General features: G+C 44.2%; 1 protein-coding gene across 1 annotated transcript in view; it reads right to left on the bottom strand.

Annotated features, from left to right (window-relative positions):
* Positions 1 to 26886, bottom strand: part of LOC308375078 (neural cell adhesion molecule 2) — a gene marked incomplete at both ends in the record, with an annotated part of 203364 nt that overhangs the window by 48333 nt on the left and 128145 nt on the right. Inside the window, 4 exons of the mRNA XM_080851123.1 lie at positions 4728 to 4865; positions 6327 to 6470; positions 8685 to 8891; positions 14375 to 14449. Coding sequence (XP_080707249.1) covers positions 4728 to 4865; positions 6327 to 6470; positions 8685 to 8891; positions 14375 to 14449 — 564 coding nt within the window. The remainder of the gene's footprint in view (positions 1 to 4727; positions 4866 to 6326; positions 6471 to 8684; positions 8892 to 14374; positions 14450 to 26886) is intronic.

Below are 26886 nucleotides of genomic sequence, written 5' to 3' on the forward strand. Positions count from 1 at the left end.
CTGAGCTGAGACTGTTGAACATAAAGACATCAAAGCAACGGCTCAACAACACGCAACTGACGAAGGCCAGAGAGAATCACAGAGAGAGAGAGAGAGAGAGTGAAAGAGAGAGAGAGAGAGAGAGAGAGAGCGAAAGAGAGAGAGAGAGAGAGAGAGAGAAAGAGAGAGAGAGAGAAGAAGAAGGGAAGAGAGGGGATGAGAAAGAGAGAGAGGACAAGGTGGTGGTGCTGTGATTGTGTGTGTGTGTGTGGGGGGGGGGGGGGGGGCTCTGTATTGTTTGTAAAAGGGAAGGGAATCCTTCAAGAATATGGAAACTGGCTGGTAGAGAATTACATACATACCACCACAAAACTAATAGATTTTAAACACACACACACACACACACACACACACACACACACACACACACACACACACACACACACACATACACACACACACATACACTACATGCACACACATTACCGATGCATGTACACACACATTCAAACCAAGGCGATGTGATCATGTTCATGTATACATCAAATACATGGACAAATGCATTAGCACTTACGTACTGTACATACACATGGTCATGCATGTGCACAAATATACGTGCCCCAACACACTAAGAGCACACAGAACATGTAACTCTAAACACCAGCAAACAATGACATTCTCTCTTTCTCTCGCACACAGTGACAAACACACAGTCATTAAGCGATATGACACGAGTGAGAGTGGTCATCAGGACAGCTAAACACAGACGTGGGGAGATCACTTGGTTGTGATTTCATACAACAGTTCTACAAGTGATGGAGTTTCAAGACACCAGATTGTGATTTCTTTCCTTTCTTTACAGGGTTTTTTCATTCATGCTCCCAAAAACGTGGCAAGCGTTGCCAAGCAACAGATACTGTCACCCAGCAGCCAAGTTGGGCCAGAAAGGCCATTTGTGTACATTAAATTGAACACACACCTGTCTCTAAGTTACATGCTCATTTGTACATAACTCTTACTCCATTTGCCCCCTTTCCTCACAACAATACTGTCAAATGTAACATTGTAACACTGTCTGCTATTCTGTGCTCTTGAATTAATGAATTGTTTATGTCAAACAATTTAACAGTTAACACATATCAAACGTGGAGTGAATCTGAGTGGGTTTGTGCCATGATATCCTCACTCACGGAATGCCTCTTGTCCAATCAGAAATGAATACATTGTTCGTCTGGACCTTACTGATGTATAAGACAGAACTTCACAGACACACATGACCAGACCACAAGGAACAACGATGTGACAGAAAGAAAGAAAGAAAGAAAGAAAGAAAGAAAGCTAACGAGGCTGTGAGAGACTACAGAAAAGTGAGAGATCAATACTCAAATGTTTTCTCTAAAAACTCTCTTTCTCCCTGGCTGATTCCTCCCCATCTGTTCCTGTCGCTGCCTTCAATACATCAGCTCATCCCCTCTGCGCAAACTTAAATAAGGAACTCATCCTCCTGCAGCCATCTGCAGCTCTCTGATCACTACTGATACCACAGCCTTCACTGCAGAGAGAAAATATCCCCACACCTTGCCTCTGGTACCAACTTAACTATGAGCTATGAGAGGAAAGAAGAAACGGAGAACGTAAAAAAATCATCATTTCTGGACGAGTGTGTTGTTGAAGTCAGGGTGACGAAGCAGAATAATGTATCTCAAACATGCATAAAACATGACAGCTACAGAGAAGCTGACCGAGAGAGATGAAAAGTCTCTGACAACCTGTCAATTCAAGGGTATTTTTTTATAGGAAGAACTACAATATTTAGTAAAGACATCAATCATGATACAGTAATGAGGCATCGGAGAGAAAAAGCAGGTGGTGGGATCTCGGAACGACCCAATTCTCAATACTGAACAGTACCTCCAACATTTCAAGTTCAGAGAAAGGTAATGGTCTGTGACTTCGAAATTGAAAAAAACTTCAGCCAAGGACAAACACAACTGGAAAAATTCTGTCTCTGTGCTCTTTACAAATGCAGTGTGTGTATGGCATGCCATAGCTGCACCACTACAGAGCTCTGTCTGGAAGTCTCTCTCCTCTGAATGCACGACTGTGAGTCACGAATGTCCAACACATTGGGGAAAGAGCAGACAATGTTATTCCTAGTTTGACACCAGGAAATAACATCCCATGAGAAAAAAAAGAAAATCTAAAAAGAGATCCCCATGACAGAAATGATAATAATTGGAACAAAAAGTAGGAAATCTCTTGCTTCTATATGGACCAAATCAATCATATGTGAGTTAAAGCAGAAATCTCCATTAGGGCACAAATCATGTTGAGTTTTCACCAATGCCTAGACATGCCTATATTTCCTCCTCTGTTTCTCTCTCAAGACAACTTTGATGTTTAGGGCTTGGGCACACATTTTTACAAAAAAGTATGTTTAAATATGACAAGAAGATTGTTCAAAGCTGCTGTGGAGAGAGATAGGTGAGATTTTTCCGTCAGTTATGGTAGATTGTTACAGTAAAGTGCCTCATCTGATTTCTGTCTCAAACTGTTTCTCCTAAGGATGTGTAGGAAGCAAATCTATGATTAAATTGATGCATAAACAAAATAATGAGAGTCACATCTAGGTCTCCTGAGCTGTCAATGAGCCATCTTTGAGATCTAAAACCTTCCTATGGGACTGTTAAGCAGAGAAAACAACAACAACAACAATGAAACCGAAGGTGTCAAAATTAGTTTTCTTCAGCAAATCTGAAAGCAAAACCTAAACACTGCTTTTCAATGGGACACACATTTTGCACATATTTGTACTGGCGGCATCCATTTTTGATGTGGCACATTAGAGATCCTTGTATCTGACCATCCGGGTGCTGCATGACTGAAAGCTCCATGCCATCGTCCCAGGGGGCTAGGAGCAGATGGATGGTGGCAGTATGCCACTCTGTCCCGGCCACAGATTGCTGCTGGCATGTTGCTTGGGATAATGGGACAGCTCGTTGAGGAGACTTATTGGACATCCCCCAGAACCTTATGTGGTGATGGAAAATTGAATGCAGCGTGTGTGCTTTTTTTCTGTCTCTTATCATCCTTGAGCAAACACACACACATGCTCTCTCTCTCGCTCTCTCTCTCGCTTTCTCTCTCTCTCTCACGCTCTCTCTCGCTCTCTCTCTCTCTCGCTCTCTCTCACTCACAGACAGACAGACACACACACACACACACACACACACACACACACACACACACACACACACACACACACACACACACACACTCACACACTCTCTCTCTTGCACACAAACACACCCACACACACCCACACACACACATGTACACACATACACACACACACACCCTCACATGCACACACTGCTCTTGTACATGAATGTCATTAGCCTGTGTTAGAAAACAGACATTCCACTAGTCTTCCTCAAGTAGATTCTGTGCTCACAGCACTCTGCAATCTCATTTCTCTTCCATGCCCAGTCACACACACACACACACACACACACACACGCACACACGCACACACGCACACACGCACACACACACACACACACACACACACACACACACACACACACACACACACACACACACACACACACACACACACACACACACACACACACACACACACACACACACACAATTCCGCAGTTTAATTTCTCTCCCATGCCCAGTCACGCCACTGAAGCAAATGAAGGTAAATGAACACATTACAAAAGAAAAGTGCCCCGCCATTTTTTTTCTCCTTTTCTTCTCCTGTATCAAAGCCTGGTGAGTCAGCTAACCCGGGGGCAGAGCATTAATTGAAATACGCCGTCACCGAAATAATCTTTAGAGGATTGCGCTGTAGAAGCGCCAGGAATCAGAACCCTCTGAATGTTTCTAAAACGGGCCTCGGAAAACGAGGATCAAAAACTGGAATTAAAGATATTATTCCACCAAATCAAGGAGAGAAAAGCTGAGTCGTTCGCTATTGAGTGGAATACATGCAGAATTGAACAAACAGAGAGTGCCTTGAGGAAGCGAAAACCCGCTCCATGGCTTGGGGTGGACTAACATAATCATCACAAGGTCTCCTCTAAGTGAATCACTGAAAGCACTAAAGTCAATCATTTAGGTCATTCAATTTAAAACCTTGTGAGGGTAGGAACTCAGTTGGAGGAGGAGGGATACTCTTGCCGGTATCAGAATATTTGATTTGACAAAAGGAGAGACAGTCAAACCGATAGTCAGTGCTTGTCCAGTGAGTGCTTGTACATTGAGCTAGATTGAGAACACAGGCTCTGTACAATGGAGTCTACTTCTGGAATCCCCTAAACACATGAGTCTACTTAACAGCATGTTGCACTTGATGAATATTTAATATTTCACATCTGTTTTATATATGAGTCTACTGTTTGATGTGTGTGTGTGCATACTTCATAGACATGGATATTCCTGACAAGAAGGAAGCCTTTCTAGGGACCCTTGTTTGTATTTTCTCTCTCCTATTCTCTCAGCGTGTCTCCCTCATTCTGTTCCCTGATATATCTATGCTGCCCGGCTCCTTTCTTCTTCTGTAAGTGGCCGTATCTGGATCAATGGCCTGCACTCTCTCTCAAGAGAGTGTCTCAATAGGCGAGATAGCAAGGCCAGGGGCCAGTCAGAGGGCTTTAAGGTGCAGTGCACTATGGGTTAAGGACGCAGGGGGTTGCCGGGGGAAACGCGGGTTGTATAGGTGGCTGGGAAACACTTACCGTTGACGACCACAGCGATGTTCCTGAAATCGATCTCACCCCTGGCCTCGACACGAGCCTCGCAGCGGTACTCCCCCTCATCCGACTTGCCCACTCTCATGATCTGAAGGTTGTTGTTGGGCAACACTTGGAACCTGTCTTCAGGTCGAGATGAAAAGAGAGAGGGGTGATAGACAAGAGAAAGATCAATGGTAAGCTCACCATGAACCAACAGTATTGACCACACTCTGATTCACCAGGGATTCTGCTTGTGTGATGGAAGGTTTTTTAGGGGAAAAGAGCTCACTTCTCAAAAGTGGTGTCTTGCATTGATGCCTTAAAGTAGCTGTATCTTGAGCTTTTTAAATGGCAGCTGTGAAAAGAACTGTGATATCAAGCGCCTGGCAAGAGAGTACAGCACCAACACATCATTACCATTTCATCTCTGAGAAGCCCTTTTTCTCTACGTAAAAATGTAGCACAAAAAACACCTCGTTGATCACACTTTCAAAAGCCCTTTCTTCAAGTGCTCTACATGTTATCCATGCCTGATAAATACCCACCGTATCTCCCCATTCAAAAAATACACGCAAGATATTTAATATGCCAAAAAAACACCTCGTTGATCACACTTCCAAAAGCCTTTTCTTCAAGTACTTTACATGTTATCCAATGCCCGATAAATACCAACCGTATCTCCCCCTCTTTCAAAAAAACACACACGAGAGATAAAGACAAATCCTGCACCGTAAATAGAATGAAAGTAATCGGAGTGTGTCTGAAATCGCCACCTTCTAATCTGCAGCGGCGGGGTGAGCAGATAGCTTCTCTGTGTCACACACTGAAATTCCAATTAAAGATGTGAGGCAACTTTTCTGTCTGGCACTGAAGTAGTTCTGTGTATTACAGAGATAGTTTCAAAGACTAAACACAAAAGGGGTCCTTGGTCAGGTGTGCAAAGACACACACACACACACTACACACTACAAAAGGATACTAATTTAAATACAATTCATAATTCTTTCTTTTCAAAGCGTTTTCATGGTGTGCGGTGCTCCATTCATGTTTGAGGTGACAAAAGCCGTGTTTCGTTACATGGGTGCTGATCTATTCTTCATCGTTTGTTGCGTGTGCACTTCATAAAATCTCATCTGCATAGAAGTACCGCCAGCCTATCCCCATCAACCTATTTTCATTTGATTATCTTCTGACTGGAAGTCTTTCATGTGTCTTTATCCAGCACCAAGGATGATTGATCATTTTCCTGGAGGGTAGCAGTTGAACATGTTCTCCCCTATAACCAAACAGGTATAGAGATACTAGCAAAAGACACAACTAAGATTAGTTTATTGTTTTTAACTAATTCATTACTACTTTATACTCTTCTCATAATCTCCTCATGTATTGAGCATCTAGTTATAGTAATGTTAATCAAAGGATCCTCATGTCAATCAATAAAAAGATTCTTGTGAAATTGTTTACTCTAAAACATCCACAAAAGCAATCAAATGCCTTAAGTCTGTTCCTTTGACAACAACAGAACAAAACGACATGCAATCTTAACAACAAATTGATCTCCCTACTCACACATATACGTTTGTTTACAGATGTTAGTCTTACTGTTTGGCTCGGACAAAATCTCTTTGTTCTTGTAGAACCAGGAGACCGCCGGGACTGGTGAGCTGATGACATCACACACCACCTCAGCATCCTCGCTCTGGCGGAATTCTTGCGGTGTCTGAACTGACCGGAATGTCAGCTTCTCTAAAGGACAAACACAAAACAGCTATTCAACATCAACATCACAAGGCAACATTCCATAGGATGAGGAAAAATAACACCAACAAAAGTTCTACCTGTAGATATTCCTGATAGCATTTTTCATCATATTTCAGAAATATATTTGTGACAGGCCCACTATAATGTGAAATCAGATGCAGAGGCTAGTCAAGGGTTCACTTTTAGAACCTAAATATGTGAAACATTTCAAATGTGTTATTCAATTTACCTGTAGATAAAACTGACAGCATTTTCACACAAACGTATATGTTTTGTAACCCCTGCTATAGGCATCCCTTTTGTAGAATTTTCAGTCCATGTACAGGGGTAGCTTATCCATGTTGCCTGAAACACTGCCAAGTGTATCATGACCCACAGGGCAACAGCCTGGCAATGCCATATCGTGCCCTCTCATCTCAGGGAGCACAGCCACTTATAAGGGGCAACCGTTCACCGCAGTGGCGGCCATTCCGGATCAAAGAGTGTGATTAAAGCCCTGAAGTGCATTCTGGCTGTAGAGTCACCCTTGAACCTTCGAGCCACGGTGGCGAAACACCCACCTTCAACCTCCTTAAATCACACATCAGATATCCTCCACCTCCTGCAAATGAACCTCAGTGAAGACAAACTGCTCAATAAAACTAGCATTAAATAGATTTTTATTGGCCTGAACAGCAGTATATAAAGCGATGCAATGCCCCTTCTCTCCCACTCTTTGTCTAAGCTGTTCTCTACACAAAGGGTTGGCAGTGGGGTGGCTTGGCACCACGATAAAAACGTAAACTGTCTTTTCCTATGTACTCACACTTAACTCTGCTGGGAGTTTGCAGGGGGGTGATAAGTTCAGTAGGAACCATATGCTTCCCTTCGTACTAATCGCCCAACTCCATCTTTGATCTGCTATATTTATGGCAGACCCGCTATGCAGTGCCTCTGAGTCCAGCCGCACAGTTGGAGGTTTGCTTTTAAAATGTAAATGTGCAGCTCATGAAAAAACATTTCACTTTTTTAAAATATGTGATCAGATAATATATGTCTAAGGTTTTATAGTTATGCTGACCCTTGTATTGTGTGTGTGTGTAATATATGTATGTATGTATATATATGTATGTTTGTTATATTATATGTATATGTATATGCATGTACTGTATATTGTATGTGTATGTGTATATGTATGTGTGTGTGTGTGTGTGTGTGTGTGTGTGTGTGTGTGTGTGTGTGTGTGTGTGTGTGTGTGTGTGTGTGTGTGTGTGTGTGTGTGTGTGTGTGTGTGTGTGTGTGTGTGTGTGTGTGTTTGTGTTTGTGTCATAATGTGTTGATAATGTAATGCCAGGTGGAGTTGTGAGAAATGAGATGGCTTAGCAGGTGGTCACAGACATGAATGAAAGGTCTGGCACTGTTAACATGGCTCTTAAAATATGCCTCACTTCATTTGGTCTCCATGCACTTTTACCTCCCTCGCGAGTAAACATGATGGAAGTAGCTATAAAACTCGTGCTAACACCCAACCTCAGAGTGCTGGACAACCAAAAAAAGAAAACACTGTTTCCTACTTGCCCAAGCCAAGCGCTCTAGCAGTGAACCAGGGACAGGATTTTATTCAGGAATAATTCACCAGAACCATAGGCCCACAACAAATATAAATTGCTTCCCTAAAACCTTTCATTTTGACAAATAAAACAACAAAGGGACAAACAACAGGGAAAAGCTTCCATGCAGCTGAGCTTTTACCATTTATTCTCCCATGTTTCAATAGCTACGTATTATTCTGTGTGTCTAATCTGATTTAAACATGACAAGTATTTATGAAATGATATTTCAGTGATAGATCAGTACAGTATGTTTTTAGGCATTACAAAGTTAAAGCTGTGTATATTACAGACTGTCCTTATCAACTAAACTGAACAGAGTGAAACAACTATATTGAGATTACCTGGCACAGAGTTGATATTGATATAAACTCTTTATAAAACCTTTATAACAATGTAAAAGGATGAAGGTAAAGGTAAAGGCCAGGTATTTAGCAGACACTGTTATCCAAAGCGACATACAATGTAATAAGGCACCAACAGCATTTATGGTATGTGTATACACTCTGATATATCAGGCATGGTCCGACTGACTTTAACACACTCATTTATAGTATGTGTATACAAACTGATTCATCAGGCATGGTCTGACTGACTGTAGCACACTCACGATAGATCTCCAGCACCACTGTGGCCTCCTGGCTCTGTCCCTTGGCATCCTTTGCCTGGCAGCGGTAGATGCCAGCATCCTCCACGATGGCATTGTAGATGGTGAGTCTGGAGCGCACCCCTTCTGTGTGCAGGACTACCCGTTGGGTGGACACGATGGGCTCGCCCTGAGGGTTGAACCAGGTCAGGCTCACCGGCTCGCCTATGACTGAAGAAAGAGAGAGCGAGAGAGAGAGAGAGTTGAAACAGACATATATTATGACACATTTTAGTGTTATAGGAAAACCTAGAGTCGTAAAGTATTAAACACGTTCATAACAGGTTATAAAGTATACATAAAGCTTATTTTTCTTCTTGATAATGGCACTGGTGACAGCTTTGCCTTGTCAAAAGTTGTTTATCCACCAAATGCTCTACATGGACCCATATGTGACTCCATGCAAGCCTTCATAATAATAGATGTGATACTTCAAGCTGGAAGGGCTCATACTACCACATCTTAACGCTTTTTGAGTGTTGTCATGATTCTGTATATAGAATTGTGATCATTATGATGCATTATGAACACTTTATAAAAATTTATGAATGTGTTTATAATGCTTTATGGATACTGGGCCTAGAGAAAGTGTAACCAAAAACAGTATAAGGGAACTACAGAGTCCTTGATGAACCATGGTCCATCCTGGTGTTTGAGTGTTTCAGCTCTTCATTGAGAGGTTCTATTATTAATTTATATTTTATGTATATACTGTATACTATATATATATATATATATATACTGTATATACTGTCATGGCTTTCAGACAGACCCAATAATGTAACACATTAAGCCTGAAATTGTACTTTTTACATTGAAAAAAAGAATCCAAGACATTCTTGCATTGATTCTCTCTCTTTTCTAGAGAGAGAGAGAGAGAGAGAGAGAGAGAGAGTGTGTGTGTGTGTGTGTGTGTGTGTGTGTGTGTGTGTGTGTGTGTGTGTGTGTGCATTTTATGTGAAAGACCATCTACACTTGGAGCAGGCCCTACTCTGAAGATATTATCACATACTTTCACAGCAGCATAATCCTGGTCAGTCATTAGGGGAATCCATTATTTCACACATTAACTGGAAGTGTAGCAAAACGCATATTGATGAAATGAAACGGTGCCAAAGCACCCAAATTACCATTGATCTAATGCAATTTCTCTCTCTCTTTCAGAAAATCATGCAATTGTCATTAAATCATCCAGGGCCTTTTCTTGCGACAAGGAACATTAACCCTCTCTCCATGCCTTGTAAACGACATCTAGTGACTCAGCTGTGAAAATACAACAAGTAGAGGGATGTCTCAGTTCAGACACACACACACACACACACTCCCACTCCCACTCCCACTCACACTCACACTCACACTCACACTCACACTCACACTCACACTCACACTCACACTCACACTCACACTCACACTCACACTCTCACACGCACACGCACACGCACACGCACACGCACACGCACACACACACACACACACACACACACACACACACACACACACACACACACACACACACACACACACACAACACACCCACACACAACACACACACACACACACACACACACACACACACACACACACACACACACACACACACACACACACACACACACACACACACACACACACCACCTCATCCTCTCTGCTCCTCATCCTGATCAGTTTGAAAGAGCTGACTAAAACCCTCTTTTCCTCCTTGGTGAATCCCCCTAATCCAGGGTGTATCTCTCAGAGTCACTGTTAAGCAACCACTACACTCACTAAGACAGAATGGGATTCAGGATTCAAATTCAGGATTCAAATGTCTCAATCACGAAACAATGGTGGTTGTTCAGTGATGCTTTCAAAAGGCTGCATCCCTGTATGATAATATGCACTGAGTACAATGCTAGCTCTCCTGGTTACATAGCAAGCACACATGTGGGGTACCAAGCTCTTATCACACCCAAGAGAGAGCAGAGGCAGGCAGGCCTGGCGGAGAGGGCAGGCACCCTTGGACCTGGTTGGAGGAAGGAGAAGCAGGAGGTGGAAACTCCCAAGGGATTTGGAGATGGATAAGGCTAAACATGGAGCCAACAAGGAAATGAATGTAATGCTCAAGATCACAGAGAAGGAGAGGAAAGAGAGGAGAGAGAGGAGGGAGAGGAGAGAGAGGAGGGAGAGGAGAGAGAGGAGAGAGAGGAGGGAGAGAGGAGAGAGAGGAGAGAGAGGAGGGAGAGAGGAGAGAGAGGAGGGAGAGAGGAGAGAGAGGACAGGGTTGTGTACAGGGGGGACTGGGTGGGAACAGTAGCAGAGTGTTGCTGGGGAGAACATGTGCCAGAGTCTCATGGGCATAGCGAACAGGAGGGGCATCTGTGGACACCAGCTGGTCGTGTCTACACCGTGCCCACCACCACCCACCACATGGCGTGTCAGGCCGTGGGTGGACAGCTCTAACCTGGCATGATACTGCCACACACATCCTGGAACCTGTGCAGGGATGGCTAGGAGTGTGTGGAAATGTTTCAAGTCGAAAATGGCACTCTGATGTGTCACTGAGGCCTCATCTGTGCCACTATTGGTCATCATGTCAGTGCAGCCTTCTGAAAAATACCCAAAAAATAAACGTATAATTTTATGTTGGGTGGTGTTTCCAAGAGACATTGGCAGTATGCCTAGTGACTAAAACTGTGTTTTAAAAATGTTTAGGACCAGCAATATTATCTTTTTCAAAACTCATGAAGCCCCGTAGATTCAAGCCATGTTCTACATTAGGAAATACCATAGATTTGATATCGGCAACAGACACTTACATACTTTTTCACCCATAATTCCTGGCCTGACATCTCCAATTTTATTTCACAAACGGGGCAAACATCCCAATTTCAGATAGTTATCAAATCCCAAAAATGTCAGATGAAATGTAAAATATTTATGGATCGATGCTGCAGCATCTGTGCTAATATTACAGATGAACACATAAGCAGTCATTCCACAGAATATACATAATATAAAGTAATGATGTTTGAACGCAACATGTTATTTGAAGCTATAAATAAACAAATGCTGACATTATTATGTGCACTTCTGCCCTGACTGACGGCCTTCTGACTATTCGGAGGCTGATGTTGACAGGGAAAGTGATGGATGGAGGCTGAGAAGCCTGAGCGAGAGAGAGAGAGGATATTGCAGTGAATCTTTCGGCACGAGCATCATGAGGCCTATTGTGTCCGAGCTCCCTTGTGGCAGAGGGGAAACTAAATTGAGCCCTGCACTCGTCTGCCGCATCCCTTGTTCTCTACCTCCTGCTCTCCCTCCCCTCCCCACTGTTATAGTTGTGTGTATTTCTCATCCCTCGTTCATAATGAAGTGTGCCCTTTCTATTCGTCAGGGAGTGTGTAGCAAGGAGGGAAGTAGCAGGAGGAGACGGTCAGGCGGCACAACTGGGCTGTTTGTTAGGAGGAGAGGAGGAGAGAGAGAGGGGGGGGGAGAAAAGGGAGAGAGAGAGAGAGAGAGGGGGGGAGAAAAGGGGGAGAGAGAGAGACAGAGAGAGGGGGGAGAAAGAGAGATAGAGAGAAAGGGGAGAGATCAAGAGAGAGGGAGAGAGAGAGACAGAGGGGGTAGAGAGAGAAAGGGGAGAGAGAGAGAGCGGGTGAGAGAGAGAGAGACAGAGAGATAGAGAGGGGGGGAGACAGAGAAAGAGAGGAGCGAGAGAGAGAGGGGGGGAGAGAGAGAGATAGAGAGAAAGGGGGGAGAGAGCAAGAGAGAGAGAGAGAGAGAGAGAGAGAGAGAGACAGAGGGGGGAGAGAGAGAGGGTGAGAGAGAGAGAGACAGAGAGAGAGAGAGAAGGACACGAGGGAGAAATGGAATAGAAATCAATTAACTGTCCAGGCGAAGGGATCGGTGATGCGCACTTAATCACGTGTGACGGGAACCAATTACCCTCCAGGTGGGAGACAGACTCTCGTGACTGGTCAACAGGTGGTCGACGAGGACGCCATATATTCCTGTGAGCCTCCAATGCGTCGTTTCTGCAAGATTGTTGTTGTCTGTCCAGAACCAAATCCCTTGGATTTTCACGTATCTGGTGTTTATGATGTGTCTGTCTGATGAAGTTTTTCAGGAGTCCTCCCTCTTCAGACACGCTCAGTCCTCTCCTTCTTCTCCTCCGCAGAGGACTAGCCTCTTCACACGGACATAGATCTCTACCCTGCAAGCAGATCTCCTATCATGCTTTCCTTTAGATTTCCACAGGGAGGTCAAGTCAGTGGCCATGTTGATGGGTCATTCACCTCTGCTATACTGAAACACTCCATAGTTGAGGATTTAGTGTTTTAGAAGTGTTAGAACATCCATGTGTAAAGTATATGTCAAGGTTAATCATGTTTCACCATAGGGGATTGCTCAGTGAGAAGCTATTTGTGTGTGTAGCAAGTTGAATGTGTAATGTTATTGGCTCTGTAAATCATACGTCGTGTTTTTCTTTGTTTCTGTTTCTCAATCTGTTCTCTTGGGTTTTTCCTCCGTGTCAAGCATTGCTGTATTTTATGTTTGTGTTTAGACGGTGTGCTTGTCGGCAAATGTTTGTGTGTGTGTGTGTGTGCTTTAGTGTGTGTGTGGGTGTGTGCTTGAGTGTGTGTGTGTGTGTGTGTGTGTGTGTGTGTATGTGGGTTAGTGTGTGTGTGTGTGTGTGTGTGTGTGTGTAGCCTTATTCAGTGAGACATCGTGCTTCTCCTATTACAGTGGTGTCTGTGTAACACTGTTGGTGTTGCCTGCAGGCTAGTGCAGTTGACAGTCTATGAAGTGACCAACCGACCCCCCCCCCCCCTCCCCCCAACACACACACACACATACTCACACACACACACACACACACACACACACACACACACACACACACACACACACACACACACACACACACACACACACTCCTTCTCTCTCAATATTCCACTTAGTCACATCAGTGCACTCTCACTCCCCGGCGCTGCAAGGCAGTTTGGGAGTCAACTGAAGCCCTCAAACATGATCCACTTATTCATTCTAATCTCTTTCTCTCCCCCTCTGTCATTCTCTCCCTTTCCCTATTTTCTTTCAATCTGTCTCTCTTCCTCCCTTCCCCCTCTTCTTCTCTCTCACTCCCCCTCACATACACACACAGACACACACACACACACACACACACACACACACACACACACACAGACACACACAGACACACACACACACACACACACACACACACACACACACACACACACACACACACACACACACACACACACACACACACACACACACACACACACACACACACACACACTATCACCATCCTCTCCTCACAGCAGTGTTTGTGTTTGCCCCATGGAGAGCCTGTTAGAGTAATACGTGAAGGAGGTGGGAGTGATGACCCTCTGGGGGTTCACTCATACTCATTCAAGTCTTTGCCATTAACACTCACTCTCTAGCTGCCTCTTCTCGCAGGAATCACAAAGCCTGCACAACAGCCTCCTATCATCTTTTAGTTTCTGTAACATCTGTTCAGAATGGTCTAGACTCTAGACAACCTTGCAGATGGGCGACAGAGTGTGTACAAAGTGTGTCGAGTATGTTAGTTCCATCAAACATCTGTACAACATGCAACATCTGTAGAGAGAAGGGTGACGTCTTACCTGTACAGGTGAAGAATTTGGACTCTCCAACACTAAGCTCCACCTTGTTCAATGATATGGACACCTGTAGGACAGCTGCAGAGGAGAGAGAGAGAGGAAAAAACAGAAAAAGTGAATTCATTGAAAGATATGAATGCAGTGAGAATCGGTAAGAAAGAGCACCAGTTATAAATGTTGCATAAGGGAATAGCAGTCAGGGGAGTTCAATAAAATGCGGTTTTCACTTGAAATGATAGAATGTGTGTAGTTCTAGATAAGATCAGACAAAGCAGACAGAGCCGAGAGAACACGACCTTTGATCTCTCCCACTCCTTTCATTATGACTCTCCCTCTGCTCAATCTTTTTATTTGCATTCCCCTTGTCTTTAATCCTGTCCTTCGCATGCACAAAGGCAGTCTAACATACAACCTCCTCCTCCTCTCTCACACTGTCTCCTCTCTGTGTCTCACTTGCTAGCACTGCCACGTTCACTTGTGCGCTCAATGCTTCTCCTCCCTGCTCTTGCGACCACTGACCCATAGATGGCAGTAGTGGGACACAGACAAGCTACCATGCTCCCCCACGGCTGCTCGGTGAACCCATAAGTGCCGGTGCGTGCCCGTGATTTATGCCCTCCCCGCGGGAGGGAGAGCCGGATCCCGGGAGCTGGCCGTGCTGCGCCGGCCCGGGCTGGGCTGTCTTCTTAGCAGCGCTGGCTGGCTCGGGAGCCTGATCAGTGGCGCAGCTGGCCCCCGTGTGGGGTTTAATGTCGGTCAGCCCGCTAAAGGAGCTTATGGGTTAGAGCGGGAGCTCCGTTACAGACAGAGGAGCTGAGGCTGGGGAGAGAGTGGTGGCGATCAGGGGCTGCTGGTGCTGTGATTGGCGGGGGCGAACTTAAGGCTGGGGGAAATGTCAGCATCAGTGGAGACAGTGTGTGTGTGTGTGTGTGTGTGTGTGTGTGTGTGTGTGTGTGTGTGTGTGTGTTTGTGTTTGTGTGTGTGTATGTTTGTGTGTGTGTGTGTGTGTGTGTGTGTGTGTGTTTGTGTTTGTGTGTGTGTATGTTTGTGTGTGTGTGTGTGTGTGTGTGTGTGTGTGTGTGTGTGTGTGTGTGTGTGTGTGTGTGTGTGTGTGTGTGTGTGTGTGTGTGTGTGTGTGTGTGTGTGTGTGTGTGCATGCATGTGTAGCTGTGAGACGGGACGATAAAAATCATTCAGTTTTCAGTTGGTTAGGAAATGGTAGAGTGGGTGATTTGAAGTCTGAGGACATAAAACATGTGTACAAGGGTTCTGGTTAGTGTATGTGTGTGTGTGTGTGTGTGTGTGTGTGTGTGTGTGTGAGAGAAGAAGGAATGTGTGTGCATCTGAATAAATGTTCTCTATGGATGTGTGGCAGTGTGCATTAGAAAAGTGGGGCTGAACTGTTAGTTTCCTCTCTGAATTCCACAGTCTCTCCCCAATGATGAATAAACATTTCTCATCTCTCCTCTGTTTCCCACGGCCACCTGCTCACTCTATCTATCGAGTCTGGGATGCCCCAAAGACTAATCTGCCCCTTAAAGGGCAATAAAGGAAAAACAAGTCAGAAACCCTCAGAGCCAGAGAGTCAGATTTAGGTTTTTTGATTAATGAGGCTTTCCTTCATGGCAGTGCCATCATGCCATCTGACATCTTCCTTACATACTCAAACAAATGTGTGTGTGTGCGTGCGTGTGTGTGTGTGTGTGTGTGTGTGTGTGTGTGTGTGTGTATGGTGCGTGTGTGCGCCTGCTGTAATTAAGCACACACTCACAGGATGTGCCCTGCAGCAAGATTGCTCTGCTGTAATTGCTTCTGATTTTATTGAGGATTTGGAGGACCTGCGGGCATCCCCTTCTCCCCCTTGAGGTACCAACAACAGAGGGTGAAAACACGGGAGAAAAAGAGGGAGAGGAAGGGGGGAGGAAGGGGGGAGGAAGGGGGGGCAAAGGAAAAGAAAGAGATAACTTGCAGAAAGAGGGATGTGGGAGAACATGTCAGGGTTTGAAGAGAAGGGTGAAGGGTGAAGGGTTTGTGTGTGTGTGTGTGTGTGTGTGTGTGTGTGTGTGTGTGTGTGTGTGTGTGTGTGTGTGTGTGTGAGTTTGTGTGTGTGTGTGTGTGTGTATGTGTTTGTATGTGTGTGTGTGTCATGTCAGGGTTTGAAGAGAGGTCTCATGGCGGCTAGGGGATCTCAAGTCCAACACTGGCAGTCTTAACAACCTCTGGCCTTTCTTCTGTCCTCTACAGGAACACCTGAGTTGTGTGTTATTCACAAAGGGCAAAGACTTTCTGCCTCAGCCTCCTCCAGCTGCCAATGGTCCATCTGAGAAGTAATTACTGAGGTGGTACACTAAGGACCCATCTATCATTATTACCCACATCTCTCTCGCTCTCTCTGTCTTTCTCTCTCTCTCACTCTCTCTCTCTTCCTGCAATAGGACTTGCAATATTTACATTACCGTTTGCAGTGACTCCAAAATTTTCAAATTTCCATCAAATTTTCCTATTCGAGCTTGGGAAGCTTGTCTGCCTCCCTTCCTCTCGTTTCCTCCCCTCCACCCTCTCATTTACTCGCTCTCTCTCTCTCTATTTATATCTCTCTCTCTTTCTCTCTCTCTCTCTCACGCTCGCTCTTGCTCTCATGCCGCCTTTCTCATTCTCTCTCCCACTCTTGCAAAGTTATATTTTCAGCCCCTGCTGTTTTCCTATTTCCCCTGTGGAGTTTTTAAGCCTCTTACGTGCACGATGGAGGTGGGATGCAGGAGAGTGGAGGTGCAAGGAGGTGCCCAGGATGTGCTCTCGCCAAAAGTCCACATCACGTCACCTCTGGGGCCCTGCGTCTCTCTGACAACCGGAAGAAAGTCATAGTGCTTGTTCAAGCCCCCTCGGTGAAGAGGGCAGGGGTGGGGTGGGGGGCATAAACCTTTTGAGGAACTGCCAGCACCCCCGCAGGACAGATATTAGCTAGTAAGTGCTTTACAAATCAGCCCTACCTGCCAAACCTGCTCCTACAAATCTTTGAATAAAGAGAAAGAAAGAAAATGCTTGAGGAGGTGTATTTTTTATAGTTGCTGTGCATGTAATTTTAAGTCCATGTTAATGAACACGGGCAGGTTTTAATGCTGTGCATGCCCTAAAAAGAACACCACAGGAAAAGCGTAGAATTTTAAAGATGGAAAGTCAAGGATGTTTCAAAGCAGATAAGTCTCCAGATGTCAGCAGAATCAATGAATAACATACAGGAATATAAAGATCATGGGATTCATGTATTACATCAAAAAGAAAATATCTCTTAATCTGGCTCTATCGAGGCTCTTAGCACATCACACCAGAAGCTTGGAATGCATACTAGATATTTGACTAACTGGAATATATACTAGATATTTGACTTAGTGGAATACATACTAGATTTTTGACTTCATTTTAGACAAAACACATTCGGGCAGATCCCACAGGGAAGCACCCAAGATGAAGAGGCATTTACACGGAACGCCTCAAGGTACTCTTCAAAAGCTCACCTCAGAGAAATAACTGAGCTACAGTAAAGGAGACCCTATACAGAATACCAGCCAGAACCAAATCTCAAACAATGTATTAAAACTGTTTGGGGCTAGGAAAGCTTGCTTTCAGAAAGTGTTATGTTTTGCAGAAGCAATGTGCAAAGAGCTGCTTCCGCATAGAATGAATATACAGTAGCAGTGCTTCCCCTAATGCTGGTGTTTGTTCTGACAATGCCCCTTATTTCATAGAACCATGTCAGGTGCGGAGAGAGCTTCCCCTGACACCTCTCAAAACAATGGTGGGTTGTGGGGAAAAGACAGTGGCAATGTGTGCATTAAAAGCATGGTCATTTATCTGACAATGCGGTATGAAAAACAGGCTTGCAATGGGAGGATGGCTTTGACCTTTTCTTGATGCCTTTTCTTGTTGTACTTTTTATTATGCAAGAGTGCTTTTCCCCCTCAAACTAATGTTTCCAAGATGGTATATGGTTTGTGTTATAACTGATGCTTACCTATAACTCTGAGCAATCTTGGAGGAGGCTTTTAAAATGAAGCTTCTATGTGATGATCAAAGGAAACTGGGGGAACAGTTTTTCTCTTTCGCTTCACTCTTTTTGCTGTCTTTTTGTCTTCCTTGTAGTGTTATCCACTCTCAATTTCCTTTTCATTAAAGGACTCTTTCTCTCTCTCTCTCCCTCTCCCACTCTCTTCCTTTCTTTCTTTCTTTCTTTCTTTCTTTCTTTCTCTCTCTCTCTCATATTTGATGGATTTCATGGCTGAGTGGTTTCTGTTGCCGTCCATCACCCTTAAAGGGTTGGTCAGTGAAATTTGTACGGTCAGAATGACGGCAGCGCATGTACTGTTACACAAAAAAGGAGATATTCCAAAGAGAGAGAGAGAGAGAGGTTAAAGTGTGTTCTAAGGCAGTAAGTGTCCACGGCCAGGCTGAAATAATTACTGAAATGTTTATTTTAAGGTGACCAATTGCATTGTCGAGCAATCCCTTTGCGTCAGAAAGCATTGTGATGTCAGAAGATATTGAAAAACACTGAAGTAGTTTTGACTCTGTTTGAATAAAGAAAGAGAGGAGCATACCGGATATGCTGCGGTATGTGAGCTGTACGCCTAGGGTCCATGTAACAACCTCAAGCTACTCACATTATTTGGTAACAGACAGTGTATGCCGTGTTGACTCACTAATTAAATTAAACAAACGGCAGACATTCTGACGCATTAAACAGAAGACAAAACATACTGAGCGAACATACAAGTAGGACACAGAGCTCTTGTGAAGTGCTGTACTGCATTCGAACGAACACAGTAGTACCTATTTAACTTCACAGTAGGCTACAAGCTAACGTTCCTAACTAACTGGACATGGAGCTTGTAATGCATCAGCCCACCATCAGTAAACAACACTTCTTTGCCATGCCTTTGACCAGATTGATTCACTCCAGGATATTTAATGTTAATTTTTCATTTCAGCTCCTAAATCCTCTATTTCTGTGTGTTTTTGATGCAAGACATGCATCAAAAATATATATACATATACTAGAGGACTAGAGCACAAAGTAGCCCACTACTGAGGAACTTTGTTGCCTCTCTCTAGCGGGTATCTCTTTATCTCACCCTTCAAAGTCTAACACATTCAGAGGGTGAAGTGTTGAATTTTTAGCAGCTGTACTTTTGGGCCTTATTTGGATCTATGAAACAGTAATACAAAGCTGAATGCTGGGTAACACTTTATTTGGACAGTCTGCCCACGGAGACTTAAGGACGGTTTGTTGAAATTCTAGTTCCATCTTTCTGAGCCAAACCCACCCCTTAGCCAAAGCCCAACCCTAACCTTAACCACAGATTGTAGTTAACAGGGTTTGAACAGATAGCTGAGTATGTGTAGATAGTCTATAGGGGGCCATTGAAATAAAGTGTGACCAAATGCTGTTATTCCAAACATGACATTTTTGACTCTTAATTCAGTGTCAGTAAGCATTTTTACACACTGTAATGCTTTGTAGTGTTCCTTTAAAAAAAAGAAAAAAAGTGTCCCTGTATAGTACAAGATGGCAACCAGCTCTGGTCTCTTCTCCAACACTTACTGGCACAGCCCTTTTCCTGCAAGCACTCGCTGCCAGCATGCATGAGTGACCTCCCTCTCAACTCACTGTGAGAAAAACACAGCACCTCCATTTCCCAACCTTACAGCAGGAGATGCAAGAGGACAGGGCACAGAGGGTCCAGGAACACACACACACACACACACACACACACACACACACACACACACACACACACACACACACACACACACACACACACACACACACAGCACCTCCATCTTCCAACCTTACAGCAGGAGAATCAAGAGGACAGGGCACAGAGGGTCCAGGCATACACACACACACACACACACACACACACACACACACACACACACACACACACACACACACACACACACGCACACACACACACACACACACACAAACACAGCACCTCCATCTCCCAACCTTACAGCAGGAGAAGCATGAGGACAGGGCAGAGAGGGTCCATCAACTACCTGTGACCCGCAGAGAAGTAGGGAGAGCATGTGCATGTGTATGTGTCTGTATGTGTGGGTGATGATAGCCTGAAGAAAGCGAGGATGTTGATTGTACTGTATAGTGTGGAGATTCAGTAAGGTGTTCAGTGCATGAGGCACCACAGCTTAAAATCAGCATTGGTTGATGAGTCATTTGTCATTCTTTGTCAGGCTTCTTTTTATAGATTACAACAGGAGTGATGTTTTGTTCATTTTACCTGTGGGAATCCATGTCATACACACATGAACAACAGTGCACTCCCACACGCACACACGTCACAATCCACACCTAAAACAGACACTGTTGTACATGCTGATTATTATCAAAAATGAGAATGTTTTTCCTTTCTCTCTCTCTCTTTCTCTCTCTCTCTCTCTCTCTCTCTCTCTCTCTCTCTCTTCTCTCTCTCTCGCTTTCTCTTTAACACACACATCTGTCCGTTCAGTGACCAATGTTCTCTATCCCTGTCATCCACAGTATCTGCTTGCTCTTCTTCGGCCTCTAGTCTCGTCAGAACGGTCCTGCTCTGAGTTAGCTGGCCACTTAAATGTTAACCTGGTCACCATGGAGACAGCCAGTGCCACTCCTGCCCAAACACAGGGTTTGCACGTCCGGAGTGCCATGCCAAAAGCATCGGAATACTCCAAATCCTGTGTCCCGGTGAGCACACATGCCAAAACCCAATCCCCCCCATTCAGTGGAAGTGGCAGCTTCCGCTCGGCTTTGCTGTGCAGACACCTCCAGGAGCAGCGGTACGCCAAGTCCTGCCAGAATCCCACGCTAATACAGATGTAGCCCAGCTTCTTTGTGTTCAGAAGCTTTGCAGATTCCTGCTCTGCCGAGGGATTACCTCTTGACTGTACAGGCAACATTATGGATCTGTGATGGCAAAATGCCTAACTTCACAATGAGGGAAAGTCTCTGAAGAGACTCTTTTGTTAGTTAGTGTAAGATGGTAAGATGATCCATCACACTTATGTGCCTTCAAGTCTTTTACGTCCATTACTGTTCATCAATATTCCTCCATCAAGCGTCAATGTGCAGCTTCGAGATTCAGCCCACGAAAGAGCGCACAGTGTTCCATGTCCAACAAAATAACAGAAATAATTACAGTCTTCAACCGAGGCAACACCTTCCTGTCGGAAAAGTGCTGGTGACTGCACAAAGACTGTGAGGAAGAAGTGTTCTTGTCAAAGTCTTCTTGGCACAATCAGAGAGATTTACAAGTTCTGATGCCAACATTTTGAAACTTTTTCTTCCCTCTTTCCCTAACCAAAAGTTTGCAAGGATATTACAGATTAGATGGAGAGGCAGACACAGCTTAAGCTGAAAATGTACCACAACCTCCACATAAAGTGCCATCACTGATGTGTTAACCAGCTTCCTAACCATAAAATGCACACTGCATATGACCGAACGTGAACGGATCATGTGATCTAAAAAAAAACATTTCATAAAGCATGCTCACCCATCATACCCATTGCTTACCCATAGCCCCATCATCAACACAGCAAATGCTTTCAGTATTGACAATGCCAATAGATGTACCATCACAACGGTTATGAAACAGTGCTGTTTAACAACATTGATTTATTGATATATTTGTGGCATGCTATCTATGGCAGTGTCATTAGGGGCCCTGGTGACGCGCTTGCTGACGTGTGACATGGTCTACCGTGGTGCATCGGCTATTACTCTGGCAAGGAATGTCGAGGCAGCCAAGCTTTCCCCGCTGTCAGGGCTGTTTTGATGCGCTCTCTTATGAGCCTCAAGGCCACCTGTTTTGGAGCCGAGTTACAGCTGTAAATGTCAGGGGATGATGAAGTGGACGACGGCCCTCCAAAATTATGCAGCACACACCTCCAGCATCAGCAGCAGCAGCAGCAGCCCCTGGTCTAACTTTAGAGACAGCCTCACACAGAGAGAGACTGAGGGAGGGAAGGACAGAGGGGGAGAGAGAGTGGGGTTGGCAGAGGGAAGAGGGGAGGGAGAGGTGTCGCCATGGGATGCTTCCGGAACCTTCTGTGTTTGCCACTGCAGCAGCTCTTCTCAGACAGCACAGATGGCCTCGCTTCCCTCCCACCGGTGCTGCCTGCTAGCTCCACCTCAAGTGTGTCTCTATGTGTGTGTGTGTATGTGTGTGTATGTGTGTGTGTGTGCGCCCCTGTGTTTACATCCCTCTGCAATTGTGTGTTTGGTACTGATTATTTACAACTTATTTACAGCTAAAGTATGTTTGCCACTTTGGGTTAGGGTGAGATTAGAGACTTCTTATAATAATAATAATAATAATTCATCACATTTATATAGCGCTTATTAATATTCTTAATTGGGTTCTGGTGAATGCGGTACACAGAGTAGTTGTCAGAGCACTAATTAGAGGATGGTTTAACAGTTTTGCAGTTCAGGATTTGGTTTTACTGATGAAAAAAAAAAAACGCTATTCTGCATGAGCTCCTTCCACAGAGCTTCCATTTTGTGGTGCACAAGCGAACCGCGCAAATGCCAACATAACATTTCATTTCCACTGATGTCAGGTTTGTGAGGAGCCGAGTTAACACGTGACATGCGAAGCTACCGAGCATGTGGAACTTGTATGATGAATGCCTCTGAGGTGGGTGGGTGGGTGGTGGTGGGGGTGTAGTGTCCAACAACTCTTCTGTTTGATGTTTTCAAAACTGCCACTATTATCATACACACACATAGCCTGAGGGTAATTTGGCTGACAAATGCTACCTTTCAGACCAGGCAATTTGCATTTAAGTACCAGGTCTATTGTTGAAAAATCCGAACACAACAAGCGTAATACATTTGAGATCTTCACACAGTTAAGCCATCATTCTTTCAAAATCAATCTAAAAGTTAGAGGTGGAACGGCAACACAAGAAGTATCTCTCCAGAGTGAACTGACACATACACGCACACGCACTCGCCCACGCACACGTGCACACACAAACACACACACACACACACACACACACACACACACACACATACAAACAATGGTAGGTTGCCATTAAACCAGGACTTAATAACACTAGGGCCATCCCAACATGCTCTTAGCTCACACTAGATGGTGCCGCACAGAGACAGATGTGTCTTCTTCATCACCACACAATGAGAAACAATGAACTCTCGTGAACTGAACATCACAGTGGGAGCAGACCAAATCAAGAGCAGAAAGCTTTTCTAGAGTAATTCCTTTTACTGTGTACAGCCTTTATGCTATATTGTCGGTCAACCTTTCATGTTTTGGTGATTTTCTTTAACAACTGCAGTTGTTATGAAACAGAGGTTAGTCTGGTAATCTCTGGAAGGGCAGGCCCTGGTTGTTTGTCATTCCACGTTTGATCGTGGGATGATAGAGCAGTTGTACATAATTCACAATGAAAGGCCTTCTCACAAGACAGGAGAAGAGGAGGGGGGGGGGGTTGAATTGCAAAGCAGTTTCTGAGAAAATGGCAACAAAATTGGTGTGTGTGTGTTTGTGCGCATGCTTGTATTTGCGTGTGAGTATTGTTCATGTGTACCTGTATGTGTGGCACTGCTAACTTCACACAGACCTTCTCTCCATAGGTTTAAATCTGATACTGATGACATAGTACATGGAATGCCCATGAAAGTAAAAAGAATGGAAATGACAGGAAAAATGGAAGAATAGCGTCACATGTGGGATGCTTCCTGAGCGGCCATGATGGGGACAGGTCTTCCACATGAGAGTTTCGTCAGTAGTACTGAATATTGATCTAATTGATTGATTGAATATTGATCTGACAAGTGTATTTCTGCACTCTGCACAGCCATGTTGTTTTCTGTTCAATTATAGCGTCTCAGTGGTTCCATACTACGGATATGTTTTCCATATTATTTAATTTTAAGGGATCATTCATATGCATAAATGTTAACCCAAACCGACCCTTGTGACTCAGCACATGTAGTTGGCAACACAAACAACAGTCATCCTCTTCACAGTTCAGCCATAAACTGGATTTAGCTATGAGCTGGATTATCATGCCAATAGGTTCACCTTGTAATCTGAATTACAATGTAACCTGGATTTGTTTTTTAAATAAAGTGCCTGTGTGTCTAGTAGTCTGGATCATACCTATTGTGATGGGAGGCATTAGTAGGATTCTATTTGGCATCACGGACTAAGGATTCTTTGCTTGTGTGTGTGTGTGTGTATGAATGTGTGCGTGTGCGTGTGCGTGTGCGTGTGCGTGTGCGTGTGCGTGTGCGTGTGCGTGTGTGCGTGTGTGCGTGTGTGCGTGTTTTTGTGTGTGTGTGCCTTTGTCAGTGTTTGTGTGTGTGGGTGTATGTATGCCAGATATATTTTATAGGTAAGAGATTTCTTATTAAATTTACAATACTCCATGAGAAGTATTTTTAGTGTTTTGCCTTTTGTGAAAAATGGATAGTGCGTTTGGCTTGGTGCATGAATTTCTAAAAATTCTATCAGTTCAGAGGGCTTGAAAATATCATTTCTGACACTAACATGCATATATCTTATTCCCCTTTTAATCTCTCTTTCCTTCAAACTCACTTCCCCTCTGTCATTTATTCTCACACCATCAAACACATTTATCATTCTCTGTTCTCTCTCTCCCATGCGTGTCCCCTCTTCCCCCGCCTCTGTCATTCTCAATCTCTCTCTCCCTCTTTCTAACTCCTTCAATTCATCTTACGCTCATTTCACCTTCACTTGCCCGTATCTTCCCATTATCACCATCCCTAATGGTCTTTCCTTGTCTCTTTCCCTTGTCATCACACGTCTTTGCCTTTCCCATTCCGTCACCCACAAACCCATGGTCTCACGTACCCTCTCTTTATTTCTCTCTCTTTTTCTTCCATTACTGTTCTCCTTTTTTTCCAGAGCATTCTTCCATGAGGTGGTTGACCCACCCATCCTTCTAGCCAGCTAGAGTAAAACAGGCAGACTGTGTTCCTCTCTGTTGGACTGTCTGAGAAACTGAACGTTTTCTCTTCACAGGGTTTTCTTGATGGAAATTCATATTACCATTTATTTCTATACTTACTATTGCATTGCAAGCATGTTCTCCTGTGTGTTTGTGTGTATGTGTGTGTGTGTGTGTGTGTGTGTGTGTGTGTGTGTGTGTGTGTGTGCCATGTGTATTGATAGTCTGAGCACACCTTTTGGTAACAAATGCCCCTTGCACCCTAGCAGACATTCTAAAACGTTTTCTCTTCACAGGGTTTTTTCTTGCCATCCATACTCTTGGTATCTGTAAACCTCTAAAATGTCTGGATCACTCCAGGAGGGCCTTTTCATCTGTCAGAGGAGTTCTACAGCTTAACATTGAACTTCCAAACGTCTTTTGTTTGTATCAAGGCATATCACAGGCCACACAGATAACCACTTCAGTGCATTCTGAGGAGGGTCTCCCCAAGTATCAGTCAAATCTGAAAGGTGATCATAGTTAAGGGGATCATAGATCATAGATCAAAAAGATGGAAGGATGGTGCAAATGGACAGACAAATGGGTCGAAGCTGACAGATAGTAGAGAGAGAGAGACATCATTGATGAAAATTCGTATTACCATTTATTTCTATACTTACTATTGCATTACAAGCATGTTCTCCTGTGTGTTTGTGTGAGTGTGTGTGTGTGTGTGTGTGTTCGGTGTGTGTGTGCCATGTATATTGATAGTCTGAGCGCACCTTTTGGTAACAAATGCCCCTTGCACCCTAGCAGACATTCTTCTTGCCCCAGGTGGTGGAATACACATCACGTATCCACCATTTTGGGGCCTTTGTGTGTGATCCTCCCCTCCCCTCCCACTCACATGCCCCCTTTTCCACCTTTTCCTGTAACACTGCCCCCAATGTTGACCTATGACCCCACTGTATCCTCTCATGGCTGACTGGTATTTAATCTTTAACACTGTATTGTTCTTTAGTCTTTTCCCTGTCTCTACCTTAATGCTGTAACTGACTCCCTGCAGGACTGCGCAGGAATAATAAATATTAGTTTACCCTTGATTGATTCAACGCTCAGGTCCTTTGTCTAAAGTTTGTCGTCCGCTATAGATTCTATCATCATCCTAGCATGACAAAAGTTGAAAGTGTCAAAGGATCCGGACCCTCCTCAGCTGTAATGAGCTAACACATTGATGCTTCGTGTTCCTCTGAGGATCACTATCAGAAGCTCGCTGGGGGAATAGTGGTATATTATTATTTTAAAGGGACTTTCTGAAAGAAACGATACATCCTGTCTCATTGGACCGGCCCGAGCTTAGCCTTGTGGCAGCATTTTTTTGCATTCTAAATTGTACTTTGCTGTAAGCACACTTAAAAAAAGGTCCACTATAACTACCAGAATAACCATCTTAATGATGTGGACTGCAAAATGGATAGATTACATAGGCACACACACACACACACACACACACACTATTGATTTATGTGTGTATG

This window comes from Sprattus sprattus (assembly GCF_963457725.1).
Source record: "Sprattus sprattus genome assembly, chromosome: 14".
Classification (NCBI taxonomy): domain Eukaryota; kingdom Metazoa; phylum Chordata; class Actinopteri; order Clupeiformes; family Clupeidae; genus Sprattus; species Sprattus sprattus.